The sequence below is a fragment of the Artemia franciscana genome, chromosome 4, assembly GCF_032884065.1.
Source record: "Artemia franciscana chromosome 4, ASM3288406v1, whole genome shotgun sequence".
In the NCBI taxonomy this organism is placed as follows: domain Eukaryota; kingdom Metazoa; phylum Arthropoda; class Branchiopoda; order Anostraca; family Artemiidae; genus Artemia; species Artemia franciscana.
Window position 1 is genome coordinate 15,597,533 of NC_088866.1, and position 26,975 is coordinate 15,624,507.

General features: G+C 35.4%; 1 protein-coding gene across 4 annotated transcripts in view; it reads left to right on the forward strand.

Annotated features, from left to right (window-relative positions):
- LOC136026046 (FAD-linked sulfhydryl oxidase ALR-like) overlaps positions 1-8,312 on the forward strand; it is an 86,553-nt gene extending 78,241 nt beyond the window's left edge. For all 4 annotated transcript variants that reach the window (XM_065702219.1, XM_065702221.1, XM_065702222.1 and 1 more), the window contains exons 3-4: positions 2,805-2,952; positions 7,971-8,312. In XM_065702219.1, coding sequence (XP_065558291.1) covers positions 2,805-2,952; positions 7,971-8,136 — 314 coding nt within the window. In that variant the 3' untranslated portion in view covers positions 8,137-8,312. The remainder of the gene's footprint in view (positions 1-2,804; positions 2,953-7,970) is intronic.
- Positions 8,313-26,975: the final 18,663 nt, after the last annotated feature.

Consider the following 26,975-nt stretch of genomic DNA (forward strand, 5'->3'; position numbering starts at 1 on the left):
TCACTGAACCCCTCCCCCCAACTCCCCCAAAGAGACCGAATCCAGTACGGTTACGCCAATCACATATCTACGACATTTGCTTATTCTATCCATCAAGCTTCATCCCGATTCCTCCACTCTAAGCGTTGTCTAAGATTTCCGATTTCCCCCTCCAACTCCCCCCAATGTCAACAGATCTGGTCGGAGTGTGAAATAAGAGCTCTGAGACATGAATTCCTTTTAAATATCAAATTTCATTAGGATCCGGTCACCCGTTCTTAAGTTAAAAATACCTAATTTTTTCTAATTTTTCCAAATTAACACCCCCCAGCTCCTCGAAAGAGAACGGATCCGTTCCAATTATGTCAATCACGTATCTAGAGCTTGTACTTATTCTTCCCATTAAGTTTCATCCCGATCTCTCCACTCTAAGCGTTTTCCAAGATTTCTGTTTCCCTCCTCCTACCCCCCCCCCCCCCATGTCCCCGGATCCAATTCGAGTCGAAAATGGAGCATCTGAGACATAAGATCTTTCTATATATCATGTTTCATTAAGATCCGATCACCTATTCGTAAGATAAAAATACCCCAGTTTTCAAGTTTTCCAAGAATTCTGGTTTCCCCCTCCAACTCCGCCCAATGTCACAGGATCTGGTCAGAATTTAAAATAAAATCTATAAAGCACAAGATCATTCTAAATATCAAATTTCATTAAGATCTGGTCACCCGTTCGTAAGTTACAAATACCTCATTTTTCCGAATTACCCCCCCCCCTAACTCCACCAAAGAGAGCGGATCCGGTCCGGTTATGTCAGTCATGTATCTTAGACTTGTTTTATTCTTCCCATCATGTTTCATCCTGATCTCTCCGCTTTAAGTATTTTCTAAGATTTCCTGTCCAAGATTTTTGGTTTCCCCCTCCCAACTACCCCCCCCCCAATGTCACCAGATCCAGTCGGGATTTTAAATAAGAGCTCCGAGACACGATATCCTTCCAAACATCAAATTTCATTAAGATCTGATCAACCGTTCGTAAGTTAAAAATACTTCATTTTTTTCTTTTCCCAATTAATCGGCCCTCCACTCCCCCCCCCCCCAGATGGTCAATATCGGGAAAGCGACTATTTCGAATTTAATCTGGTCCGGTCCCTTATACGCTTGCCAAATTTCATCGTCCTAGCTTACCTGGAAGTGCCTAATGTAGCAAAACCGGGACCGACAGACAGACAGACAGACCGACAGAATTTGCAATTGGTATATGTCACTTGGTTAACACCAAGTGCCATAAAATGAAATAAGAAAAAAGTTTTTTCAACTGAAAGTAAGGAGCAACATTAAAAGTTAAAACGAACAGAAATTATTACGTATTTGAGGGTGTTACTCCTCCACAACACCTCGCTCTTTGCACTAAAGTTTGAATTCGGTCCCAATCTTTTAAGAAGGACTCCTGAAACACTATGTCCGTTTAATTAGAACAAGAAGAAGCTTTTTTTTAAAATACTAAAAACCTTTATTGTAAAGAGCGAGGTGTTGTGGAGGAGTAGCACCCTCATATACGTAATAATTTCTGTCCCTTTTAAGTTTTAATGTTGTTCCTTGCTTTCAGTTGAAAAAACTTGTTTTTTTTTTATTATTTAATCCCCAATCTAAGCGACTTAGTCTCCTTAACGTTAATTTTCAAGCTTGTTCTTGCATCCTCCACTCTCAAAAACTCCAGTAAATCATTCGTTTGGCTAACGTCTGCATAATTTGTGTCCGGGAGATATTTAACTTCCCAATTGATTCCATGCTATCCCATAGTCTTTGTCGTTGTCATTAGGACAAAGTATGCAGAAGAATCCATATAAATGGGAACGGGATACAACCGTGCTCAACTCCTTATTCAACACCAAACCAGCCTCTAACTCTACTTTCGACCTTGACCGCAGCAGTATTGTTCTCGTAAATATCACTAATAACTTTAATGTGCACTTATCTGGTCTAATATTCAAGGATCGGACCTTCAATAAAGCTGTTACTATGGGTTTAAAAACGCCTGTTCATAAACAATAAAATTGAGGACTAAAGGGATCTGATTATTCAGATACTTCTCAGTCATTAATCTAAAAGCGAAAATTAGGTCAATGTATCCTCTCCCTTTTCTAAAATTGCGGTGTTGTTATCGTAAGAATTTGCCCACATCCTCTCTTAGTCTAATAAGCATCATCATGCTAAGTAATTTGTTCCTTGTAGAAACCAAGCCCAATGCCTCTATAATTACAACACTTGCTCTTGCCATCTTCCTTATAAAGAGGTTTGTCACATGTTCAGTGCAACCAACAAATCTATTTCACATTAAATTGCGAAATATGTTTCGCATTTTACACAATTCTTGTCATGAGAGAAAAATCTTTGTATTTGTACTGCAATTCAAAGATAAACCGGGTTAGCAATTCATTCAAGGCTATTAAATAAGAGCAATTTGAACAATTTCATTGTTCAGAGACGAAAAAGGAACTATTGATAAATCAGCTTTTGTTAAAGAGACGCATTACGAATAGACTAATGTTTCTTGAAGTACAACTTCCTTGCTTGGGAGGGCAGTTGAGGAGCTAATTGATCTTCTTACTTCTAGAAAAGCCATTCCTAATATGGAAAGTGAGAGAATTACTAATAAAGCATATCCTATCAAATAAAATAAATGGTTTTGCTGGAATGACGATTACTAGAAAATCAAATTGGCACTTTTTTCATATCAAACATACAAGTACAGCTTAAGTGAAACAATTTTTTTCAGTCTTATTGTATTGCTAAGTTACCTCATCTTTGTCTCTCTAAATTCTCAGGTCGGAGTACATGGAATTTCCTTCATACTATGGCCGCATACTACCCGGAAAAACCTTCTGAGCAAGACCAAAATGATATGAAAAATTTTTTACGCATTTTTTCGAAGTTTTATCCTTGTTCTTATTGCGCTGAAGATTTCAAACGAGAGTGAGTAGAACTTTTTAGTTATTTCAATAGAGGTACCATACTAGTTTCACCGGGGGGGGGGGTCTGTATCACCTCTGAATTCATTGAAAACTATTGTTTTCAACTCAGCATTCAGCAAAATCATCCAAGACGACTTACCCTGTGAAGGTTGAAACGAGGATATTCTGTCACAATATTTGCAATCTTTTATGTAACTAATACTCGGTTTGGTCAATAGTTAAGTGACGCCGAAAGGGAATCATTGAATGCTAAGTGACAATGGTTTCTGAAGAATAAGTTGAAAACCATACAAGTGTACAGAATGTCAATCATGATTTGGTATATGAAAATATCTACCTGCTTAAATCGATTAGTGCGGTACAAAGGTTTAAATCCATCCAATCAGGAGATTTAAAATAATATCCAATCCGCATCCTTCTTTGTGCAATCTACCTGATAACATGTGCTATCCGTATGTCTGGGAAGGCTCCTTTAAAAAAAAAAAAAAAAAAAAAAAAACTCTTTAGCTAAGACTGGCATCCATTTTACAAGACTGGTGAGATTCCAGGATATTCAAAATCAAGTAGTTGTGGGCATCAAGCCATGGCAAATTGTAGAAAAAGCCAAGACAGATAGTCCGATTGAGTGAGAGAGAGTCGATTGAGTGAGAATTCATTGGCAAAAAAAAAGTGCTAAGGAACTAATCTCCGAGGACTATCGCAACTGTTTTCAACTTTGTAATTTGCTAAATTACGTCTTTCCCAGCGACGTTTTGAGGTGTTATGGGGAGCCTCAATGCAGCAAAATATAGGGCCATTTTTTTCAAATAAAGGTACAAAAAAGGTATTTTTCAAAATCTACACACACTTACACACGCCCTGGCCACTACAGAAACAATGCGTAAAGACGAAGAAACCAGAACTGAGGAAGCATATGCGCTGAAAACGTGTGCTACAATAGTGCCCCTGCATGTGCCATCCTTCAAATGATGCATTTTTTAGCTCTTAACAAAATCGTTGCAAATGATGGCGTCATTTCTGGCTCTTTTGAGTTTTAAAATTCCCATACAAAAATGTGTATCGCTTATATGCGCTTGTTGCAAGCTAAAAAAATCGCGTACTGAGGTAGATACTTGCCACAGATGCCAACTGAATGATTGTGTCAAACACTATTGATCTTCTCAATAGCATGCACATAGCAAACTCTATAGCTTTTTGGTAGCACCCCTCATGTATTTTTGAGGGTAAAAGTTGAATGAGCCAGGAGCACCCTGGAGGGGTAAATCCCACCTTCTTGATCTTAAAGAATAGTTGTTGTTTTTTTACATTCATTACACAAATCAAGTGAAATCGTATCCAGTTACCATTTTCATTACAAAATCATTTGGGTAAATAAAAACAATATGTGTGATTTTTATGAACTTCGTAAATTTCTTTTGTAGCACAGGGTTCATCGTAGTTTCTTATGACGAAGGGCCTAGATGGAATTAATTATTTATTGAAAATCTGTCCTAACAAAACAAAAAAAGGAGAATTTGCACCTTTTTGGAATATGTTCGTAATTCAAGAATGTTTCGAACTCCATAAAATAATCCATAATCCTTTTGGCTCTCCTTATCGCATTCCTCTATTAAGAGTTTGCTTGTTTTGTTTAATGAATTTTCTTTGTATTTTTTTCTCTGCTTTTAATGGATCAAGAAGAACAGCATTAAAATTCTGTTTAATTGTTGGTATCGTGAAATCAAGTGAAATCGTATCCAGTTACCATTTTCATTGCAAAATCATTTGGGTAAATAAAAACAATATGTGTGATTTTTATGAACTTTGTAAATTTGTTTTGTAGCACAGGGTTCATCGTAGTTTCTTATGACGAAGGGCCTAGACGGAATTAATTATTTATGAAAAATCTGTCCTAACAAAACAAAAAAAGGAGAATTTGCACCTTTTTGGAATATGTTCGTAACTCAAGAATGTTTCGAACTCCATAAAATAATCCATAATCCTTTTGGCTCTCCTTATCGCATTCCTCTATTAAGAGTTTGCTTGTTTTGTTTAATGAATTTTCTTTGTATTTTTTTCTCTGCTTTTAATGGATCAAGAAGAACAGCATTAAAATTGTGTTTAATTGTTGGTTAATAATGGCTTTGGGACGGAACCATTTTTTTATTCCATTTCTCAGTCTTGACTCAGAGACGATTCCCAGATCTAATTTTTAACACATGTAAGTGCATTTTTTTTTCAATCTATTCCCTGTACGTAATTTTGGGTATGGAAATCTTAATGGATAAAACCCTAACCTTTCCCCAGTTCGACTTATCATCTAATTGAGCTAGTTTACGCAAATCCTAGAAACCCTGCAATCATGTATTTTCCTACCACAAATCTTTTCACCATGTAAATGATTATTAAATGTCTTTTACTGGATATCGAATTTAAAAATTAATCGTGTTTCTTTGCAAATTCTGGCTTTCAGATACGGGGGGGTTGATTTAACAAAGAATAGTCTAGGATCACAAAGAACAGCAGTTTCAGAACGTAATTTTTCAAAGGTTCTTGGGAGAAACCTGGAAGATAAGTATTCTCCTGTTTTTAGACAATAAATTTAAACATGCTAATTGACAATTACCTTGTTTTTGGAATAAAAGACTGACTTTTATGTTCTGGTTGACGACAAAAAATAACGATGCGTCAAGACATACAGCGTGCGTAAAAAAAAACAAGAAAAGAAAAAACAAGGTGACAACAATTTTGTCTGTAATTTCCTAAATTTTCCATGTTATTGTTTAATATCAACGCACTCCAAAATAAATTCATGCTATATGCTTGCATTTGTAAATTTCGAAGAACCTGCAACAAGGGAAGCGGAGACAAGCGATCTAAGGGCACAGTACAAATTCTTGATATTCAAAAAGCTATTTAATATTGTGGCCTATATATGTGTATCACATTTTTTTTACAAAGTTTGATGTTGTTGATTCTTGAAAGATATAAGCAAAGGCTAGAGAATTGCCCCAGTTAAAGTACCAAGGACATTGAAAATGAAGTTATTTGAATTGGTTAAGTGGAAGAGTACAAAATTATATACGGCTTAGAAAACTGAAAATAAAATTTTTAAAGGGAATTTCCTCTGTATGCAGTTATGTCTTTTGTGTACTAGCACTGGTTCCAAATTAAAAAAAGGAAGAAATTTGAGTAAAAAATAACTAAAAAAAAACAAACAAACTAAAATGCACCGTACAAAATCTCTTAAGATGTAGCTTTTTTTGGAAGGTGAAGTTGTCTTTGAGAATCAATAAATCGTTGATGTTTAAATTTTCAATGACGAAAAGCGATGTGAGATTTAACTAATTGGTTATGCTTATTTATTTTCATGGTTAAACGTTACAACAACAACAAAAACTGGTTGTCGTACTTCCCTAAAAGCTTCATAATTTTGAAAAAAAAACTTTAGAAAATCATAGTTTTTAGGTATAGATAGACCTAAGATAGGTCCGCGGTTAGAACGTTTTAATTTTAATGCCCTTTTTATTACATGTGTGGTTTATCACGTTGCAAATTCCTAGATACAAAAGGAGTATAAGTTTACAACGAGTAGTTTGAGTCAATTTTAGAAATACCACTTCCGAGTTAAAAAACTGATATATTTCTAAAATTCAAAATTTATTTCAGAAGTTTTGGAACTTAATCTTCAGCTGTATAAAAAGAAAAAAAAGAAGCAAATATGAATTGAATATTGTGGTGAATGTATTCCATCCTGACTTGCCTCAACTCCCCAATGACAAAAGGGAAGAATTGAGGAGGGTCGTTATCTAGCCCAAATTCGAATCTTGAGGCATAGTCAGGGGAAATCTTAAATCAAGCATAAAGAGGGTGAGGTCAAAAGGGACGACATTCCTCTCATTTCGGGTAACTCAGAATAGGATATTAAAAACAGGCATTAATCGAAGACGAAAAAAAAATCAAAGGAATTTAGAGAGCAGCGTTAGAACTTATGACAGAAATTTGTAGTGCTATGTAAATGAAACTCTTTGTGCAAAGATTCTACAGCTGAAATCACGGCCCATGAAGCTGTTCTCAAGTTTCTACTTCTTCTCTTACCGTTCTGGTATGACTCGGGACAGTATGTGAAAACAGGAAAGTCTCTAAAGTTGCGTGTCTTAAGTTGAAAAACTTTTTTTTTTAAGTGGGTTTAAGAATCTACTTCAGTTATAACAAGTACTTTGGGAAAGCTACAACTATGATTCGGGTCAGATTCTAAACCAAATTAGAACATTTTGATGATATTTAGTACTTCCTTCTAAGAATCTTTCAATCCTTACTAGTAGAAAATAACTGAGATGACAGTTTGGAAACGCATTCCAAGTTCTTCATTAACATATTTTCATAAAAATCCTGCATTTTTATTGACTCTAAAGCAAAGCAGAACGATAAATATTCAGCCTAATTATTTGCAGCTTCCGTTTGACCCTGCTCATGAATCAATTTGTTATAGATTAATGTTCTTGTTAACTGACATGGAAAAAATGCTAAAAAAACTAAAAAAGAGCCAAAAAAATAAAATAGTTGGGATTCGTCATTTGATACCTAGTTTAATTTCTTTTTTACTGTAAACTATCTTTTCATTTCGCTTTAGAAGTTAGCCCCAAAGAGGTACACATACGTCCAGCGCTTATGAGGAAGGGGATCCGAAGATTTCTCGACGGCGGGGGGAGACATTTTTACATCATGTTGTTTTGATACAATTCACCCCCCTCCCCTCTTTTGCAGGTACTATCTATCAACCTGCTATTTACCTACGATCTTTGTTTCTCTAAAAAATCATTTATATATTCCTATCTTTATTATATAATATATTCTTATTTCATTGCATAATCTTTCATATATACTCTATGGATTACTGTTCATCAAATTCACAAGTGTGATTCTACACGCCAGACCCAGGGGTTGGAAGAGATGCTAACTAGACCAGCAACAAAACATGCAACCAAGAAACATAAATGGGATGCATATCAGAAGAAAATTCATTTTCTTTTTTTTTAGTCTTGAAGTCCTTCCACCAGTGACAGAAAATAGACATGCACTCTCTCAGTGGTTATGTCAGATCCACAACATTGTCAACGAAAAAGTAGGAAAACCGATTTTTGATTGCAGCAAAGTTGATGAAAGATGGCTAACGGGTCCCAAAAATGGTTATTGTGATTATTAAACTGCACACTTAGTTTTTTTTTTTGTAGTTTCATGTATTTATTTTAAACGTTTAAACAACATCAGTGGCTAAGAATTTTTAAAACCATTTGAATTCGGCGTTTTCTCTCCATTTCGGAACTTCCTTCGCAATGGGATCATCGTCACGGTACACTGAAAATAAAATTTTAAATTTTATTTGTAATGTCCTACAAATGTTCAATAAAAGAGACAGGGTAGATAAAATACAGGAAGCGCAATAAAAAACAAAAGGTAGAATAATGCATACGGCTTCGTGGTATGGTATCTATCTATTGTAGTGATATTTTACGATCACTTTTTAATGCAGTTGCCCTCACGCATGTTCTCTACCCTGCTCTACATTTTCGAGAAGGATTTTTGAGGAAAATTACGAGTTCTAAAAATAGTCTATTTACTAAAACATTCGCTATTGTGCTGGCCTAATCATCCTTAATAGGAAAGGCGTGAATATATGGATATAGGGGCGTGATATACAAGACAGGCAATATCGGCGCGCAGAATTTTATAGTTTCCTTCTGGAGAGGGGGAATGCTAAACAATAATAATAAAAAAAAAATGATAATACACTGTTAAGCAAAAATGTTCTCAAAAATTGTGACGACCAACAAATCTCGTAGATAAGCGACCATAAAAAAGAATCGAGATAAAAACAGAAAAAAATAGTATTGGAATAGATTGAAACTTGAACGAGGCATAAAAAATATAAATAAAATAAAAAATAAATGTTAAATGCACTTTTAAACAGTTTCATAATGAATTTACTTATTCAGTTTTGTTTATTTCAGAAAATAACTAAGCTTACTATTAAGAATAAGTTCATTTTTATGGATACTTCGTACACTCAGAAATGCTATCTGCCTTCATTTGCAGAGCAATGGTTGCTACAAGAGAAAAAAATCATACAAGTTCGGGTATCTTATACCTGGTATAGAGTAGCAATGGTACAGGGTGCAAATTCGTGATTCCATTTAAGTGTACATAAGGGATAGCAACGGCTAATCTCTTTATATTTTCTCTATGGAAAAAAAGTCAGGCTTGGTCATTTGGTCTTGGAGTACAAGAAATTTTCTCCACAAATAAGAAAGTTTTCGGAAACTTCCATTTTCTCACCTGCTGTAGACATATTTTTAGTGTAGAAAGGGAAAAGAATGACTGTGATAAATAATAGTCTCGTTTGATTCTGTCTTCCTTCATTAGAGGAAATTTCCCCATGTTACCTTCATTTTTTTAAATTTTTGTTCTTTTTTTTATCAGAAACATGTAGAAGAAAGAGATCCTAAAAGCAAAATTCCGAGTCAATACACAATGAAATAGAATAAAGGAGAGTGGCATTTTCAAGATCTAAAGCGGTAAATTGTTAACGGCTATTAAAACAAATAAACTCGTATTTGTGTGAAAATTTGATCCAGATCAGAAAGCATAAAGCTATTTATAGTACCTAGGATATCTAAGTCAAACTTCTTTTTCCATCTGGACCAATAGTGGATTTATTCTGAAAATCTCCATTTCATAAAATTTGCGTTTAGGCCGATTTAAAATTGTAAGTTTTTTGGGGAGCACCACATTTAGGTCAATATTTTGGGACTACGGGATATGTTTATGGGACTATGCAAAACAATCGTTTTACTGAAAACACAAAACAGAATATGATTTTTGTACAGCCAAATATAAACTGCTTCTTTATCCATGATATGAAACATTGGTTCATAATTCAATTAAACGAAGATAAGTTTTTATTATTATTGAAATCTCCCAGGCTTTGTCAAGTAGATAGCTTCACTTACCTGGGTATTATCGTTAGTAAAGATGATGGATGCAGTGAAAAAGTAGAATAGCGAAGACCCATGGTGTTCTTTCAATAAAAAAAAAATTGGAAGAGTAGAAGATAAGTATAGGAAACAAGATTAGAATATTGGAAGCTACAGTAATAGCAGTGGTCAAGTATGGTTCTGAAACGTCGGTACTACGGAAGACAGAGGAGAATTTGTTAGATGTTTACCGGACGAATTGTCTACGAATCGTCTTGGGTATCCGTTTGACTGACACAAAATTTGTCAAAAAGAATCAAAACTTCTGAATAAAGATAAATTTTAAAAGACTATTTAAATTCCTTTTTAGAGGAAAAAAATATTATGCGTAAATCCAAATAAGTAAAATACAAATATGTTTACTACCTACTAGTACGTGCCAACAAGTTGGATGCTGAACAAACGCTCTACAATCTGAGCCAAGCTATAACGTATTACTATTCTATTGTTAAATTAGACGACACGAAGTCAGTTATACGTGACACTTTCTCAGGTGGTGCTTCCTCTGTATATCAAATCAAACTTAAATCTGTTTCATCAAATCCCCAAATAATAAATTTGTTAAAAGAGGCTAACCAGGTTTCTAATAAAGGGCACTCAGTAGAGGCACTTTTCAAGGCCATATGGCACCCGAACGTGGCTCTATCAGTACAGATTTACTGAGAGTACATGGAATCCAACAATAGTTTTCGTACAAGCCCTAATTCGCCTCTATGACTTTAGCATGATATTAAGTCGTAGTTCCGAGTGGGAATACCTCACCCTGCGCTTCTCCTATGCATACTATCAAGTTTATACTTATATTTATGAAATTCGCCTTAATACTTTTCAAACAGTTCTTGATAACGAAATATTTGTAAGGAGCCACTCAGCCCGATAGTGACCGAAACTCTAAAATATAATTTTTTTGATAGCAATTAATCCAACAAAAGAATTTGTTTTCTATGCTGATTCCAAATGCATAAAACTCATTACCTTAGAAGTTCCCCACCAAAAGCTATGAGTCTGATACAATTCGCCTGATTTTCAGAAAAGGACTAAACACCCCCAAAAAGCAAAGCAATCTTACTAAAAATAATACCATCAGATTCAGGACAATTCAAGTTCGCATCTACAAAGGTAAGCAATTTATTATTTTTTGCGAATGAAAGACCACAGATGAGTGTCCATCTCTTCAGGGTTGATCGTATCGAATCATTGGTCTAAGAAAATCGGGAAAGGATTCATTAGAACGAGAATCAAAAGTTCTAGTGGCCTTTTCAAGAGACATTAAAAATAGGAGGGCATCTAGCGCCCTCCCACGCTCCTTTATCCTGAAAGACATCGAACAAAAATTTGAGATAACCTTTAGAAATAACGTGCCCCCTCACAGCCTCTAGCGAAAGGGCCGTAAGTTATGCAATTTGCCTATTTACATAGAGCATTTGTTTATACTTTTCTGAAAGATAATAATGGACAATTTGAAGTGTTTTCTTTTTGGTTAAAGTCATAACTGACTCTTATTTTTGGAACTGCCTTTCTCATAGTAAAGACCTACTGTCAGTTCAATCTAGTTAAAAGTCACCTTATCCTCATTTATGAACAGTTTCACCACTAGAGAGTTTTTTTGTAAACACTTTTTTTTTTAATTGAGCAGCTATGCCCCATGGCTTGCTTTCTGCTAGGTTCACTACTGATGCAACCGTAATAAAGGGCAGTGGATTGTACCTTCAAAACAAAGCCTATATGATTAAAAAAAAAATATGATCTTACCAATATAGTCCCTTTTAAACGGTTTCTTTCCCGTCAACTTGGCTTGTTTGGAGGTTACATATATGGAGAGTGCACAACCTACAACACAAAGAAATTGATAAAACTCGTCCTAAATTAGCCTTTTACAGCCTGTATTTTTGTCAAATTCTCTAGCAACGATACGAACAATGTAATTAGACGCCGATAACACGCTACATTGTATAATTGTAAATATTTTAGTCTACATTTTATCTTTGCAGAGTCAACATTTAAAATCTTAGCATCTGTATAATTTTCATCGAATTTAAAATAGATTTTAAAAATCACGAGAGCAGGCTCTAAAAGATGTTGTTTGTTAGGTAAATGTTCTACCTCTGTGTAAAAACCTACCACTGGTCAAAATGATCATCAACATTTTTCTGGGGGAAGGGAAAGGGACTAGTGCCCGGAAAAGAGTCACAAAAACTAGTTTACCCAATCAATTCGAAACTTACAGCCATAAGTCCTTTGACCAAGGGCATCAATGTGCAAGCAATTATTCAAATGATTGATCCCTCCTCTGACAAACGAGGATAAAAAAGGACCCACTTTTTTTAACTGGCTAAAAATTACCTGTTTAAAAATTCATGCTAAGAGGACCCCAATGCAGAAGAAAAAAAATGATGCTTCTCAAAATGCAGCCTAAAAAGAGGCCAGGAAAGTATCAAAAAATGTTTTGCCCGCCCACTTTAAATTGAAGGGGCCATTTGAGAATATTGTGAGGGGGATAAACCGATTGAAAATTGAAAGTTCTTGTGTCCTTTTTATGGACCGAAATCAACTTGAGGCCAATCAGACACCCACTCGGTTTGTTTTCTGCTAACCGGCCATCCTCTAACTCTAGGATATCAAATCAAAGTTTGTAACATCTGTTTTGTTCAAAAACTTCAAAATGTCTAGTAAGTTTGTCTTTGGGGTCAATATCCCACCCCCATAGCCCCAATGCTTATTTTTTATCCTGCTATGACAACTCAACGCCCCTCCAAAAAAAAACACGAAAAGAGAAATACAAACAATCCTTTTTTTTTATTTGCCATACTTTCTCTGTAGCTGTTAAATTTTATAAATATTCACAGTGTAGGGGGAAGTTTCTGCGGGGGGATTTTCGTGGGGAGGATTTTTCGGGGGGTACGCCCGATAACAATCACACAAACAAACTATTTAAAAAACAAACAGAAACTGATTTAAAGCAGCAAAGTTTTTCTGAAAACAGTATTAGAGCTCAGAATACACGGACACAACTATGGAAAGCCATTCTCAAAGCAAACAAAACTTACAATGAATAATAAAGCCAAAGTTAATGGTTTTATCCGTTTCCCAGTAATTTTCCAGTATTTTTATTTATTGCACCTGTTATCGTTCCTTTTTTCACAAATCGTTCCTTCTACGCAAAAAAAAAATGTATGTTCACATAATTTTATTCTTGTAAATAAAAATGTAATGTATGTTCCAAGAGGTTTCTCTGGCTAAAAATAAAATGCGCCTTTTGTGAAAGCAAATCTACGCGTCTTGTAGTTATCTTTTTAAATAATTTTCCTTTGTGGCAAAAAAAACACGCTTATTAAACTAATTCTAACTTACATATATAGCTTAGAAACGGAATTCCATTTTTAATTCTCAAGGAAACATGCCTATCAAAATTATATGCAGCCTTTTTTTTTATGTTTAATTATTCTAAGGCACAAGTCGAAATCTACTGAGCTTTATGTTTGCAGAAAGCACTCACTCCAAAATATATTGATGATGTTACATTTTAAGCATAAGAATTGCAAATTTATATAAAAAAGTTTAGTTCCCCTTAAATTGATATTCAGCAAATTCACAGGGATATACAAGTTTTAGCCAAGATCATTTGAGCAGCAATTTATGCGACAAGAGGCCATCTATGAAAAGGAACTTGGAATTCTACAGAAGATTAAAATAATCTTTAGGCACAGCGTTGGCATCTGCTGTTCACTTTTGAAGTTAAATAGTTAAAAGCAAGGTTCAAGTTATTCTCAAAATTATGCAAAAGGTGTTATCTTATCTTGAATCAGAGCCCGAATTAATATCCAAGCAGCAGGTCTATTTGTATAATAAATGGATTCTTAAAACTGAATTCTATTTTATTCCAAAATCAAATCTGCAGTGTAGAATCCTTTAAAAAACTAGAAAGTTCTCTTATTTACGAAATTTTCCAATTACAATTAATTGCCCCAGGATTAGGTCCCGACTGGACCTTGAACCTTGACAAATTCAAAATTCAGTGTTTATTTATCCAGCAAAAAAGCGAAAAATCCACTATTCTCCATAAAACAAGAAATGGCGAAGAGTTGTCCATCACTCACCGGTTACTCTAAGCCAAGCCCGTGTGAAGGACCATGCGCAATGAAAATTACCAACATAAGTGTCCAACATAGCTCAGAGACATTCATCCTACGAATGTCAACAAAAACAAAATAGAAAACGGAACGGAGAAAAAATCACTTGGCGAAAATAAACATAAAAGATTATAACATACCAAAGAGAAAGACAAAACCAGCTCCGACAACTTCTGGTATTTCATGCCATCCTTTTTTAAAAAGAGACACTCCTGCAAGATAACATATTTCTTTGATTTACAGGACACAATAAATTATGTCTTTATCCAACCAACATCACCAAGTAGCTTCAAAAATCTATAATTATTTAAATATTAAAATGATGATTTAAATATTAAATAAATGATTTAATGATTTAAATATTAAAATAAGAAACGATATTTTATAAATAAAATGTTATAATTATTTAAATATTATACTTTAAAAAATGATGATCTACTACAGGGCGTCAAGTTTATTGAGAAAATTGAAAAAAAAATCGCACCACTCCCCTTAGATTTAGAGAATATATTTTGCCTACCCCCTCTATAAATTTTCATGACCTGATGCCAAGGGATCTATTCCTAACCAGTTACAATATCAGGAGGCACATTTTTCCCCCAAGAATAAGATTACGCTACCCATTCAATGAAGGTCAAAAACGTCAAAATATTCAACTTCTCTAAGTGTTTTATTGGTGCGTCAATCACACTTTCCCTTTTTGTTCATAACTTGTATTTAAAATAGTATGAAACAAAGCATAATGCCTGGAGTACTGTATAAAAACCCGCCACAATCATACTAATAAAAAAAAACCTTGTACACAGTAACAAATTAAACTAAAAAACACCATAATAATATAATTATATCAATATAATAAATGCGATTCTGAAAAAAAGGAAAAAAATAGCCAAGATAGATGAAAACAGTCCATTAATTGCATTTTCTTTCAGAAACCAATTTTGTTGCCTGAACAAAGAAAAGATGTTACAAAATGTACTCAAGGATAAGTATTTTCGGCCATATTATCTCAAGACAATCCTTTAAAGAAATTACTAAAGAAGTATGATTTTCATGATTCGGAAGTTCTCCTTACTTATTTTTACACCCAGTGGTGTCAATGGTGGGGGGGAGCATTGATCTCCCTTCCTAAATTAGTAAAATACTTTTTTTGGGGTGTTTATTATTTTAAAAAAATGAAGTTTTGAAACAGGTGTATGAAACATTCTCCGAGACAAGTTGATATGACCTCCAGGGAATTTGGAAAAATCAAGGCTCAAGAATGGAATTTACTTATATGAGGAGGCTATTTGTGACATGACATCAACAGCTCCTGGATAAGGGGTCACTAATATATTTTGGCAATTATTGACACATAAACTTTATCATGTTAAAGGGGGACTTTTTGATATTTGGCGCGTGATTGGCTTGTAGCTTCCAAGGATCGATCTCTAGGTAAAACAAATCAAACATTTTGCCATAGAAGGTTGTAAAGGGTCATGAAATAGGCAAAAAATTTTTGGTCCCTAATCAGTTTCAAACTCATAGATGTATGCCGATGAGCAAGGGGAAATTCATGCACACACAAAAAAACCGAGCCCCCCCCCCCTTACAGGGATAGCCAAAGGAATTAATGACTTTCTTAAGGATTGACTCGAAACTAGTATATTTAAGTTCTCAGACTAAAGGGAACCAAAGAAATGAAGAAAAATAAGAAGATTTCGTTTTCTCCAAAAGGGGAGTAGTTTCCCCATTAGGCTTTTAAAGGCAGCCATAGGAGGTAAACCTGAAGTTGCCAATCCCTCAAGACTGGGTCTTACGCAATACTATAGCGCACCTGTAACGGTATAATACACCTACGTCATAGGGAGTGATAACTTTTGGTTTTCACGTTATATGGAATGTTTACTTTTGATTGATATGTACTAGGGTTTGTTTACTTTAGGTTCTTGCATAATAAGGTTTGTTTACTTTTGATTGTTACGTAATAGACTTGTTTGAGTCCACTAGTCAAGCGGGGGAGTTTTATTAAGAAATTTTTCTTCAAGATGTTTTTAAGACATTTTTCGTCAGGGCGTTTTCCCTCATGATTTTTTTAGTTCTTACGTGACAGGGAATGTTTAAAGGTGTTCAGGATTACGCATTCACACATGACTTGTTTCTTCAGACCCGGTGGAGAATCCCGTATCTTAATTGAGGACACACACATGGGATGTTACGTAATGATGAAGTACACGTGGAATGCTACATAATACTTTACGAGATTATTTTCTTTCAAGGCGTTTTTTTCTCAGAAAAATTTCATTATCTAAACATTTTTGTCCGCATTAGGATTCAAATAAGAGACCAGAGATTCCCCCAATGACCAGACCAGAGCCTTAATGATCTGGACCAGCAAACTATTCATAATATATTGATTTGGGTAATACTTTCTACGTTATAACCTATGACACGCAAGGAGAATCCCCTGTTTCCACTTACTCGAATGATTATAAGGATTGCGTGTTCCCATGCGGATACAATAATTGACATGCAGGGAGGAAAATCGATTACTAGAAATTGCTTACATTTCATGAGTACTTGCATTATAGTTATCAGATAATATTGGGGCTTCTTCGTAACGCATTTTTTAGTAATAGAGTCTTTTACTCTGTCAAACAGGAGCGATCCGGCTCAATAGTAACCGAAACTCTAAAAATGGAATTTTGATACCCATAGTTATATCAAAATAATTGCATTTTAGAGCTGAATTTAAATATACAAGTTTCATCAAGATCAGTTATACCCATCTAAAGTTACGAGCCTGAGAAAATTTGCCTCATTTTAGAAAATAGGGGAAAACACCCCCTAAAAGTATTACAATCTTAACGAAAATCACACCATCAGATTCAGCGTATCAGAGAACCTTAATGTAGAAGTTTCAAGCGCCTATCTACAAAAATGTGGAATTTCGCATTTTTTGCCAGAAGACAGATCACGGACGCGTGTTTATTTGTTTTCTTTCCCAGGGGTGATCTTGTCGACTGAGTGGTCCTGGAATGTCGCGAAAGGGCTCATTCTAACGGAAATTAAGTTCTAGTTCCCTTTTTAAGTGACTAAAAAAATTGGAGGGGACCAAGGCCCCCTCCCACACTCATTTTTTCCCAAAAGTCACCGGATCCAAATTCTGAGATAGCCATTTATTCACCATAGTCAAACAACCTAATAACAATGTCTTTAGGGACGATTTACTAGGGACGACAGGGGCTGCAAGTTACAAACTTTGACCTGTGTTTACATATAATAATGGTTACTGGGAAGTGTACAGACGTTTTCAGGGAGATTTTTTGGTTTAGGGGGAGAGTTGATGGGGGGGATACGTGGGAGGATATTTCTATGGAGGAAATTCTTATGGGGGAAGAGAATTTCAATGAAGGGGGCGCAGGATTTTCTAGTATTATTTGAAAAAACAATGAAAAATAAATATGAAAAGTTTTTTTCTACTGAAAGTAAGGAGCAGCATTAAAACTTAATACGAACAAAAATTATTACGCATATGATGGGTTTACCTCCTCGTAATACCTCATTCTTTACGCTAAAGTATTTTTTAGTAATTTCAACTATCTATTCTACGGCCTTTGTGATTCAGAGGTCATTCTTTCGGAATTGGGACATTTAAGCTTTAGTTTAAAGAGCGAGGTATTGACGAGGGTTGAACCCCCTCATATACGCAATAAAAACATACGAATATAGAATTTCGTTACGTAAGTTAATTCGTAAGTTACGTATATTTTTTACCAATGAAAACGTTTGTAAAAAAATAAAAGTTCTAGTTGACTTTTTAAGTAATAAAAAATTGGAGGGGAACTAGGCCTCCTCTCTCACTCCTTTTTTGTCAAAATCTTCTGATTAATTGCAACTAATTAATATATAATTTTGCTTTAATTATTTATGTGCGGAGAACCAAGATCAAAACATGCATTAATTCAAAAATGTCCAGAAATTAAATAAAAAAAACAAGTTTTTTTTTAATGAAAGTAAGGAGCAACATTAGAACTTAAAACGAACAGAAATTACTCCGCATATGAAAGGAGCTCTTCCTCCTCAACGCCCCGCTCTTTACGCTAAAGTTTCTTAATGTTTCAAAAAGTAGTAAGTAGAAAAGAGAAAGAGTCAAAATTTAGCGTAAAGAGCGGGGCGTTGAGGAGGAAAAGCCCCTTTCATATGCGGAGTAATTTCTGTTCGTTTTAAGTTTTAATGTTGCTCCTTACTTTCATTTAAAAAAAAACTTGTTTTTTTATTTAATTGGAACTTGAACTTGCTATCAGATATGAAATAAAAGCGAGAGTATCATTATGGCTAGAATATGGTAAACCTTCACATATTATCAAAAGCCATTCTTTTTCTCTTCACTACACAGAATTTAGCACTTATATTAGAGGCAATCTTGAACGAGCATACTTATGTACATAGGCTACAAGATGCTTAAATTGCATTAGGGAAACAAATTGAAGTTTTATCCTGGAACAAGAAATCTAAAGAATGAAGGCTTTTGTACCCACAAACTTTATTGATAAAAACTTTATTAATTATTAAAACACAAAAAAGAAAAGAACCATGAATTAAAGAAAGGTGGGAACCCTAGCAACCAATTCCAGGGGAGGCGGAGGGTTGATATTAGTGATAAATTTAGGCCATATGAAAAGGTATTTCTGAGAGGTCTTGTGGCCGACTCAGGCGGCGTTCGCAAAGTTCATGAAGTTGTTCGCAAAGTATGTCCGTAAAGTTTTCACCGCTCATATAAGCCTTGTACTTTACGTGCGTTTTGAGCAGCAAACTATTCAAATTTCTGGTCTAAAGTACGGTATTGAAACTATTCAAATTTCTGGTCCCAAATATGGTGTAAAGTCCAGCCAAACAACAAAAGTAGTGTTCAACTCACCTGTAAACTGATCACCAAACTGACCGCACATAACAGTGCTGATCTCTTTGAATATGTTTTCAATGCAGATCCTGTCTTTGTATTTTCCTTCAGAAGACTAGTATATGACAGGCTTTTCTCGGACTAGAGAAATCAGCATATCTTCAGTTTCCTGATTCCACATTTCCAAATCTGTTTAAAAGTTTTGCTCTAGAATTCTTTCCCTATTGGTCAACTTTATGAACTTTACGAAAAAAATTTAATTAAAGTTTAACTTTAATGCTTGCTCACGTAAAAGTTTACGGAAGGTTAACAAAGCAACTTACCGAACTTTGCGAACGACTCTACGAACTTTACAAACACCGTCTGAGCCGTCCTTTAATGAAAATACCATGAAAACTTCAAAAAACTAATTAATGAAAACTAGTTGTATGCTGATTTATTCTTTCATGAAACTTAATTTACCATGATATTTTCCTTGTTGAAACTTGTTGCATGTTGGTTTTTTCTTCTTGAAACTAGGTGCATCCTCATTTTTGTTCGTGAACCTTGTTGCATGTAGGTCATTTCTTTAAGAAACTTAATGTATCTTGATTTATGTCTTCGTGAAACTTGTTATATTTTTATTTTTTCTTCGTGAAACTTGTAGCATGTTGACTTTTCTCTTCATGAAACTTGTACTTTGATTTTTCCGCTCGTGAAATCGTGATTATTCATTCGTAAACTTAATTCATCATGATATTTTTCCCCGTCAAACTTGTTGCATGCTGGCTTTTCTTCGTGAAACATGATGCATGCTGATTTTTGTTCGTGAAACTTGTTGCATGTGGATTATTTCTTCAGGAAATTTAATGTATCTTGATTTATGTCTTCGAGAATTTTGTTATATTTTTATTTCTTCCTCGTGAAACTTGTTGCATATTGACTTTTCTCTTCATGAAACTAGTAAGCCTTTTTCTTACATGCTAGTAGGTTAGGTTAACCTAACCTACTAACCTAATCTAAAAAATATACGAATATTGAGCCTCGAGTTTCAGAGGGAGTAATGCCGTACAGTGGCCCATTCTTTTTTAAAAGGTGCAGGTAGTCCTACAAAATAAACAGCTAACATAGATGTTTATTTTAGCCAAAAAGACTGCCCCATAGCGAAGCGGCGTTTTCAGCCATTTTGTGCTGCAAAACAACAATTTTAGCCAGATGAAGGCCAAAATTCTATTGTTTGAAAATTCTGAGATAGTTAATTGATTTAGAATTATCAAAAACTATACGCATATTGAGCTTAGAATTTCAGAGGCAGCAATCCCGTATGGTAGTGCATTCGTTCCTAAAGTTGCAGGTAGTCCTAGAAAATAAACGTATAACATAGATACTTATTTTAGCAAAAAAGACAGTCCCACAGTAAAGCAGCGTTTTCAGCCATTTTGTAGTGCAAATGAAAGAGTCCAAAATACTATTTTGTGAAGATTCTAAGATAGTCAATTGATTCGAAAAACTACACGTATATTGAATCTCGAGTTTCAGAGGGAGCAGTGCCGTATGGTGGCGCATTCGTTCTTAAAGGTGCATGTAGTCCTTCGAAATAAACGGCTAACATAGACATTTATTTTTAGCAAAAAAAGACCGTACCACAGCAACACGGTCGTTTTCAGCCATTGTGTGGTGCAAAACATCAATTCTAACCAAAATAAGTCCAAAAAAGCTATTGTGTAGAAATTCTGAGATAATTAATTTATTTAGAATTATCTAAAATCCATACACATACTCAGCTTCGAGTTTCAGAGGCAGTAATGCCGTACGGTAGCGCATTGGTTTTTAAAAGGTGCAGGTAGTTCTACAAAATAACGGCTAACGTAGACATAGGAGCAAATAGACAGGGTACCAGGTAGAAATATGGTGTTTTTGCTAGATTTTAATGCCCAGGTTGGTAGAAACAGGGATAGATGGTATCCTAGCCTAGGTAAATTTGGTGTAGGAAAAGAAAACAGTAATGGCTATAGACTTTTGCAATTTTGTAGGTATAACAACCTAGTTATAACCAATACGGTGTTTGGTCACAAAATGACCCATAAGTTGACATGGTATTCACGTGATGGTAAGACAGCAAACCTTATTGATTATGTTATTGTAAACAGAAGACTAGCAGGATCAATACAAGATACTAGGGTGTATAGGAGTGCCGTTATTGATGTTAAAAGTAAAGATCACCATCTAGTATTGTCTAAGGTTAATTCAAAGCTGAAATTTCGGAAGGGTAACTCCCTCCCGGAAAGTTATGATGTTGGTAGACTTCAGGATGAAAATTTGAGAAAAAAATTCCAGGAACAGTTGAGTACTAAATTTGAGAGTTTAAAATTTGACAATGTGGAAGATGGATGGAATAATTTCAGAAAAACAATTTTTGAAGTTCCTGATGGTGTCCTAGGGAAGAGTGCTAAGACTGCAACTAGGAATATTAGTGAAAAAGCTTTAGGTTTAATAGAGAGTAGAAGGGGTTTGTATAACAATTATCTGAGTGATAGGTTGTATGAAAACAAAAGGAATGTAAAGAAAGTGGAGAAAGCATTAAAATATGAACTAAGGAGATGTGAAGTGGAGGCGATGGATAAAATTGCTGAGGATCCGGAAGATGCGGCTAGACGACATAATAGTAAAATATTATACTGGCATGTTAATAAATTGAAAGGGAGTAGCCAATCCGGACTAGTCCCAGTTAAAGATAGAAATGGGGCCACAATTAGTGATAAGGAAAAAGTTAAAGAAAGATGGGTGGAACATTTTGAGAATGTGCTAAACCGAGATACAGTTGCAGGAAAAGATATAGATGAAAATGAAAAAGTTTGTGATACCTTGGATGTGAAGGAAGATTTGTTTAGTGAGGAAGAATTAGCGACAGTACTAAAAGGATTAAAAAATAATAAGGTTCCAGGTGCTGATAGTATGATTAATGAGTTTCTTAAATATGGTGGCTCTGAGGTTAGGAATAAGCTACTGAAGATTATGAACATGATTTTTGAAAAAGGGGAAGTACACAATGATTTTAGGAAAACCTTAATTAAACCACTGTATAAGAAAGGTGACAAGAGTGAGTGTCGTAATTATCGAGGCATTAGTCTGGTCTCTATAGGTAGCAAATTACTGAGTAATATGATACTTTTTAGACTGAGACATGCTGTAGACAAAGTTTTAAGGGAAGAACAATGCGGTTTTAGAAAAGGTAGAGGATGTGTCGACCATGTTTTCACTCTTAAGTTAATAATTGAGAAGTCCCTTCGTTGTCAAACACCTTTGGTCCTCAGTTTTATCGATTATGAGCAAGCTTTCGATTCTGTTGATAGAACAGCGTTAACAAAGGTCTTGTCGTTATATGGTATACCTGAAAAATACATTGAAGTGATTTGCGCTATGTACGAGAATAATACTGCTGCCGTTAAGGTAGGAAATGAGGTTAGCAACTGGTTTTGTATTAAATCAGGAGTTAAGCAGGGTTGAGTTCTATCCCCCTTTATATGGATCATTTTGATGGACTTCGTCTTAAGGAGCACAGGAAAGGCAATTGGAGACCATGGAATCAAATGGGGAGGAAGAACGCTCCTGGACTTAGATTATGCTGATGATTTAAGCATATTAGATGAAAGTGTGAGCAAAATGAATGAATTTTTAGAGGTTTTACGAGTTCAGGGTGCTAAAATAGGCTTGAAAATTAATGTTAAGAAGACTAAGTCACTAAGGCTAGGAATAAGTGAAGATGAACAGGTGACATTAGGTAACGAAAAGATTGATCAGGTTGGGAACTTCAGTTACCTTGGTAGTATTATTAGTAAAGATGGTGGGAGCAGTGAAGATGTTAAAAGTAGAATAGCTAAGGCCCATGGTGCTTTTTCACAGTTAAAAAAAGTTTGGAAGAATAAAAAGATAAGTCTACAAACCAAGATTAGAATATTGGAAGCTACAGTGATGACAGTGGTCAAATATGGCTCTGAAGCATGGGCACTCCGAAAAGCAGATACAAATTTACTAGATGTTTTCCAGAGAAATTGCCTACGGATTGTTCTGGGTACCCGGCTGACTGACCGTATTTCAAACAGTAGGTTGTACGAAAAGTGTGGTTCAATCCCGCTTTCTGGGGCTATAATGAAAGAAAGGTTGAGATGGCTAGGCCACGTTTTACGGATGAAGGATGACAGATTACCGAAGATTGTCCTTTTTGGCCAACCGTCTGGGGCTAAACGGAAAGCAGGTCGTCCTTGTCTGGGTTGGGAGGATGTCATAAATAAAGATTTAAAGGAAATGGGAACTTCCTGGGACGGTGTAAAGAGGGAGGCTTTAAATAGATTAGGTTGGAGGAGGAGCGTGCGTAGCTGTGTTGGCCTCAGGCGGCTTGGTGCTGCAGTGAGTTATTAGTAGTAGTAGTAGTAGTAGTAGTATTGTAAGTACAAAAGCCTTAATTCTGTATATTTCTTGTTTCAGGATAAAATTTCAACATATTTCACTAATGCAATTTATGCATCTCGTAGCCTACGTACATAGGTATGCTCGTTCAATATTGCCTCTAAAATAAATGCAAAATTCTGTGTAGTAAAGAGGAAAAGAAATACTTTTCATCATATATGAAGGTGTAACACATTCTAGCCAAAGAACTTACTAAAAAATGCGTTATGAACAAGCCGCAAAATTATCTGATAACACCCTCTTTGATATGCAGGTGCATAATAAATGTAAACAATTTCTATTAATCAATTTTCCCCCAGCCTGTCAAATAATGCATCTATATGGGAACAAGCAACTCTTTTAATCATTCTAGTAAGCGGGAACAGGGGATACTCCTTGCATACAATTGGTTATACCATAGAAAGTATTAACCAAATCAAAATATTACGAATAGTTTGCTGGTCCAGGTGGTTAATGCTCTGGTCTGGTTATTGGGCAAAATTTCTGGTCTTCTATTAGAATCCTAATGCGGACAAAAAATTTTTAGATTATAAATGTTCCCTGAGAAAAAAAAGCGCATTGAACGAAAAATATCGTGTACATCATCATTACGTAACAACCCACGTGTGTGTTCTCCTCAGCTACAAGCAGGGATTCCCCACGGGCTCTGAAGAAACAAGTCACGTGTGAATGCGTCATACTTATGGTAAACATTCCCTATAAGAACTAAAGAAATCATGAAGAAAAACGTCTTGAAGAAAAATGTATTAAAAAACGACTTGAAATGTCTTGAAACGTTTGGAAAAACGTATTGAATAAAAATGTCTTAAAAAACGTCTTGGAATGTCTTGAAGAAAAATGTCTTCATAAAACTCCACCGCTTGACTAGTGAACTCTTAACATGTCCTATTAGGTGACAATCGAAAGTAAACAAATTCTATCATGTAATAACCAAAAACAACCAAACTTAATTACATAACCAAAAGTAAACATTCTCTATTACATAACAACCAAAAGTAAACACTCCCTTTGGCGTAGGTGTAATATACCGTTACAGGTACGCTATAGTATTACATAAGACTCAGGTGTGCGTAATAACGTCTTGAGGGACTAGCAACATCAGATTTACCCCCTATGGCTGCCTTTAAGCCTTGTGGGGGTACCACTAAGGGGCAAGTAAAACTTCCCAGCCACTTTGCATTAACAAAGTTTTGCAGAAACTTGGGTGGGGCTCATTTCATATGAAATTGAAATTTTTAGTGCCTTTTTTTAAGAACAGAAAGGAATTTGAAGTTAAAAAGCGTGGCTTTTTTGATATTCTCTGCTGCTTTTTTAACCCATAACCGCCATGTTATAGAGTCTAAATTTTGATGGAGATTTCTCCAAATAGCCAAGGCTTAATGGCACCTTGGTTTTAATTCAAATAGCTTTTTGATAGCCAAGATAGCCATGGCTTGATTTTCCTGTGGACATACAATCCTTAAAAAGGCTTATCCCAGCTTTGCCTCTCAAGGGCTATGGGGGAGGGTTGTCACCTTCAAAGGTATAATTACTGAACCATTTAACTATGCTGAACAAAATGGCTATCTTAAAATTTTGATTTGATATAGTTGGGGAAGTGATGAACTTGAGAGGGGGGCTGGATGCCTCCAATCCCTTTTGACTATTAAAAGGGCAATAGAAATTGCAATTTCCAATCGAACGAGTCCCTTATGGCGTTTATAAGGCAACTTCTTCTATAAGAAGTGCTCTAGTCCAAATAAAAAAGAACATTGTGCTCACATTGCTCTTTACTTGGCCAGCGCTATTCCGTTGTCTATAATCAAAACGAAAAAGCTTTTTTGAAGCCAGGAATCAGAGGTCTTATCAGAGAAGAAGAAAAGGTGAATTTTCCTCTGTTTTGTTCAAACTAGTAATTTTTCTTATCTGCTTAATATATGATCTGTTTAATATATGATATTTAATATTTAATGGATTGGTTTTAGTCACTGGAATCAGTGATTTATGGTAATCAAAGGTAAGATATGTTAAATGAATCCCACATCTGAGGAGGTTTTCACATGCAGTAAACATTTCTGAGGAAGAGGCTTGTAAGTGCAGTACTTGAGATTGCAATTTCTGCAATTTTTGCAGTACTTGAAATTGCAATTTCCAATCGAACGAGTCCCTTATGGCGTTTATGCGACAACTTCTTCTATAGGAAGTGCTCTAGTCCAAATAAAAAAAAAAAAATTGTGCTCACATTGCTCTTCACTTAGCCAGCGCTATTCCTTTGTCTATAATCAAAACAAAAAAGCTTTTTTGAAGCCAGGAATTACAAGCCATGGCCTCAAGAATGGGATGCAGCTAACACGTTGGCTCAGCATCTTCACTAACCAGCAGTTACAGGATAATTCCTTATTTGCTAGACAATGTGATTTATGGTAATCTAAGGTAAGATATGTTAAATGAGTCCCACATCTGAGGAGGTTTTCACATGCAGTAAACATATCTGAGGAAGAGGCTTGTAAGTGCAGTACTTGAGATTGCAATTTCTGCAGTACTTGAAATTGCAATTTCCAATCGAACGAGTCCCTTATGGCGTTTACGCGGCAACTTCTTCTATAGGAAGTGCTCTAGTCCAAATAAAAAAAAAAAACATTGTCCTCACATTGCTCTTTACTTAGCCAGCGCTATTCTGTTGTCTATAATCCAAACAAAAAAACTTTTTTGAAGCCAGGAGTCAGAGGTCTTATCAGAGAAGAAGAAAAGGTAAATTTTCCTCTGTTTTGTTCAAACTAGTAATTTTTCTTATCTGCTTAACATATGATCTGTTTAATATATGATATTTAATATTTAATGGATTGGTTTTAGTCACTGGGTTCCAAGAACTCTGATCACAGGAATCAGTGAACACAAAAATCAGGCTTGCACTTTTTGTTGCACTTTTGTGCAACAAAAGCCCCACTTGTTGCACTTTTTAGGTAGAAAAAAACCCTTTTTCAGTCCTTACTGTCAGACGTTGACGACATTATCAGTTGGCAACTGTGCTCCAAAGTGCTCTAGATCCTGAGAATTGTACAAAGAATGTTTCACAGTAGGTAAGTAAAGCTGATTTTAAAGCTATACAAAGGGCTTGTTTGACCAAAACTGGAATTTTGTATGTGTATGGCAACCCTATTAAATAAAGGCAACAAGAAAAAACTAGAGAGCATCAAAAGGCAAAAAAACTAAATCAATAGAGGGTTGTAAAAGCCTGCACTACCCATCCCGCCTGGAGAACTTGCAGATTCTTGCCCTCTCCCATTGATGGAAGCATGGGGATGTCATCATGGCATGTAAAATGCTGCACACGCAGGCCTTGCAACAAAATATGCTTGAACTTGACCAGTCAACAAGAGCTTGAGGACACACCATGAAGGTGTACTGCAAACAAGCCAACACATGAATATGGAACAATTTCTTCCCAAATAGAGTCATGGGGTTCTGGAACTCCCTAAGCAAAGGAGCAGTCTCAGCCCCTAGTGTGGAGTCCTTCAAGAGAGCTGTGGACAAAGGTTGGTCATACAAGCCATGGCCTCAAGAATGGGATGCA